Raw genomic sequence first — 2,373 nt, 5'->3', positions numbered from 1 at the left:
AAATTCTGGGAAGTGCATCCTTCCTCTAATTTGCAATCTTCCATATAATAATCCAGTCTAGATTTCTGAACAGAAAACCAAATAATAATTATTGATTTAAAAGAAGTTGCTAATGATGTTATTGTACAAATTCTACTCAAGAAGAAACAAAAAATCTTTACAATGAAAAACAAATATAAAATTTTAGACTTAAGTCTTAAGCAATAAATATGGAAGAAATGAGTCATACTGTGAGGGTTTTAACATGTTTTTATTTATAAACCTACATTTGTGCATTTACATGAATTTTCTATGCCTGTAGTTTGAGTGTACCTTCTGACTTGGATAACTTATAAGTTTGTGTGCAACCATAAAGCATACATGCTAAGAAGTTGAAACACAAATATTTTTGTTCAATAAATTTTCAGATTTATCACAAAATATTTTTATCATAAATTTCTGTCTCAGAAAGTACCAATCTCTAAGGAAGAATATTAGATTTTTTTATAAGTAAGGAACACTGGTTCTTTGTTTAAGAGGCATAGATTTTATGAATAAGCCACAGAGTCTAATTACACTAAGGAATTTTTCCAAATAGGCTTCATATAATGTATTTGACCTAACTAATTTTTGTATCTTCCTTTAGGATAAACCATATGAAACCTATATGGAATATTACAATCAAACATCAACTGATTTCATTTTATTGGGATTGTTCCCATCATCAACAAGTGGCCTTTTCCTCTTCATTTTCATTGCTCTCATCTTCCTAATGGCTCTAATAGGCAACCTGACCATGACCCTTCTCATCCTCCTGGATATCCATCTCCACACACCCATGTATTTCCTGCTTAGTCAGCTCTCCCTCATTGACCTAAGTTACATCTCCACAATTGTTCCTAAGATGGCTTCTGCTTTCCTCTTTGGAAACAAGTCTATCTCATTCATTGGATGTGGGATTCAGAGTTTCTTTTTCCTGACTTTAGCAGGTGCAGAAACACTATTGTTGACATCTATGGCCTATGACCATTATGTGGCAATTTGCTGTCCTCTCCACTATCGCATCCGCATGAACAAAAGAATTTGTGTGCTCATGATATTGGGATCTTGGATGATGGGCTCTGTCAACTCCTGTGCACACACCATATATGCTCTCCATATCCCTTACTGCAGATCCAGGATCATCAATCATTTCTTCTGTGATGTCCCTGCCATGTTGACCCTGGCCTGCATGGACACCTGGGTCTATGAGTACACAGTGTCTGTTAGCACTACACTTTTTCTGGTGTTTCCATTCATTGTAATTGTTTGCTCTTATGGTCGTATTCTCCTTGCCATCTGCCATATGCACTCGGGGGAGGGGAGGAAGAAAGCCTACTCCACCTGCAGCACCCACCTCACTGTGGTGACCTTCTACTATGCACCTTTTGCTTACACTTACCTACACCCAAGATCCCTCCGCTCTCCAGCAGAGGACAAGGTTCTGGCTATCTTCTACACCATCCTCACTCCAATGCTCAACCCCATCATCTACAGCCTGAGGAACAAGGAGGTGATGGGGGCTTTCAGCAGATTGACTCAAAGAATCTGTTCTGTGTAATGTAGATAAACTTTCTGCCTCATCCCCCAGGAATTATCTGCAAGTCCTTTCAGTAATGTTGGTAACTGAAAATATAATTTTGTGACTATCATGAAGAGACTACACATAATCTGTAATATAAGAAAACTGCTCATCTCTGTACAAAATTTTTCTACTAATGTTTGTAATTTGAAATAAGAACTTTTTATTTTATATTATCCAATTTTACTCTCACTCCATAGAACCATTAGCTCTTAATCATCAGCAGCTAAATCCTGTCTTCTCTATATGCCTAGATATTGTTTACTGATGATCTTCATTTACTTCACTTTAAATATGGATTACTTATTCTCAGTCCCTGTATTAGCCTGTAAAGTTCACCATAAAATTGATGGCATTTGAGACTGGCTACTTGGAATCCAGAGAATAATTTATTTTAACAAAATATTTTCTCTATCAAGAAACTTCGTTTATCAACTAAATATACTCTAACATATATATGACAATTTTTGAATCAAATAAACTCATCCACATCCCATTAATAAGTATGATGTTTTTTTTTTTTAATTTCACAGATCACTCACAAATTTTTCTGAGATAGGATTTGCACTATGTGCCAGGCTGGCGTCCAACTCCTGGGCTCAAGAGAACCTCCTGCCTCGGTCTTCTGAGTGATTGGGGCCGGAGGCCATGCCAACATCTTGACCCACATAAATGTCTGTCAGCAGAATTTTGGATGTTGGGGACACAGTATGGAGTTTCTTTATCAAAATGAGTAAACATGATTACTATCTTAAAGACCATGTAATTTAAGA

At 36.5% G+C, this 2,373-nt stretch overlaps 1 protein-coding gene across 1 annotated transcript; it reads left to right on the top strand.

Annotated features, from left to right (window-relative positions):
* The first annotated feature begins 646 nt into the window (after positions 1-646).
* On the top strand, positions 647-1,579 carry LOC124093786 (olfactory receptor 2L3-like). Its single transcript, XM_046446342.1, has one exon. The coding sequence runs from the start codon at positions 647-649 to the stop codon at positions 1,577-1,579; it is 933 nt and encodes a 310-aa protein (XP_046302298.1).
* The last annotated feature ends 794 nt before the right edge of the window (positions 1,580-2,373 follow it).

The sequence above is a fragment of the Marmota monax genome, unplaced genomic scaffold (assembly GCF_021218885.2).
Source record: "Marmota monax isolate L192 unplaced genomic scaffold, Marmota_monax_Labrador192_F-V1.1 WCK01_AAM20220418_F8-fsc00444, whole genome shotgun sequence".
In the NCBI taxonomy this organism is placed as follows: Eukaryota; Metazoa; Chordata; class Mammalia; order Rodentia; family Sciuridae; genus Marmota; species Marmota monax.
Note: the sequence above shows the minus strand (reverse complement) of the source record. Positions and strands in the feature narration are given on the sequence as shown.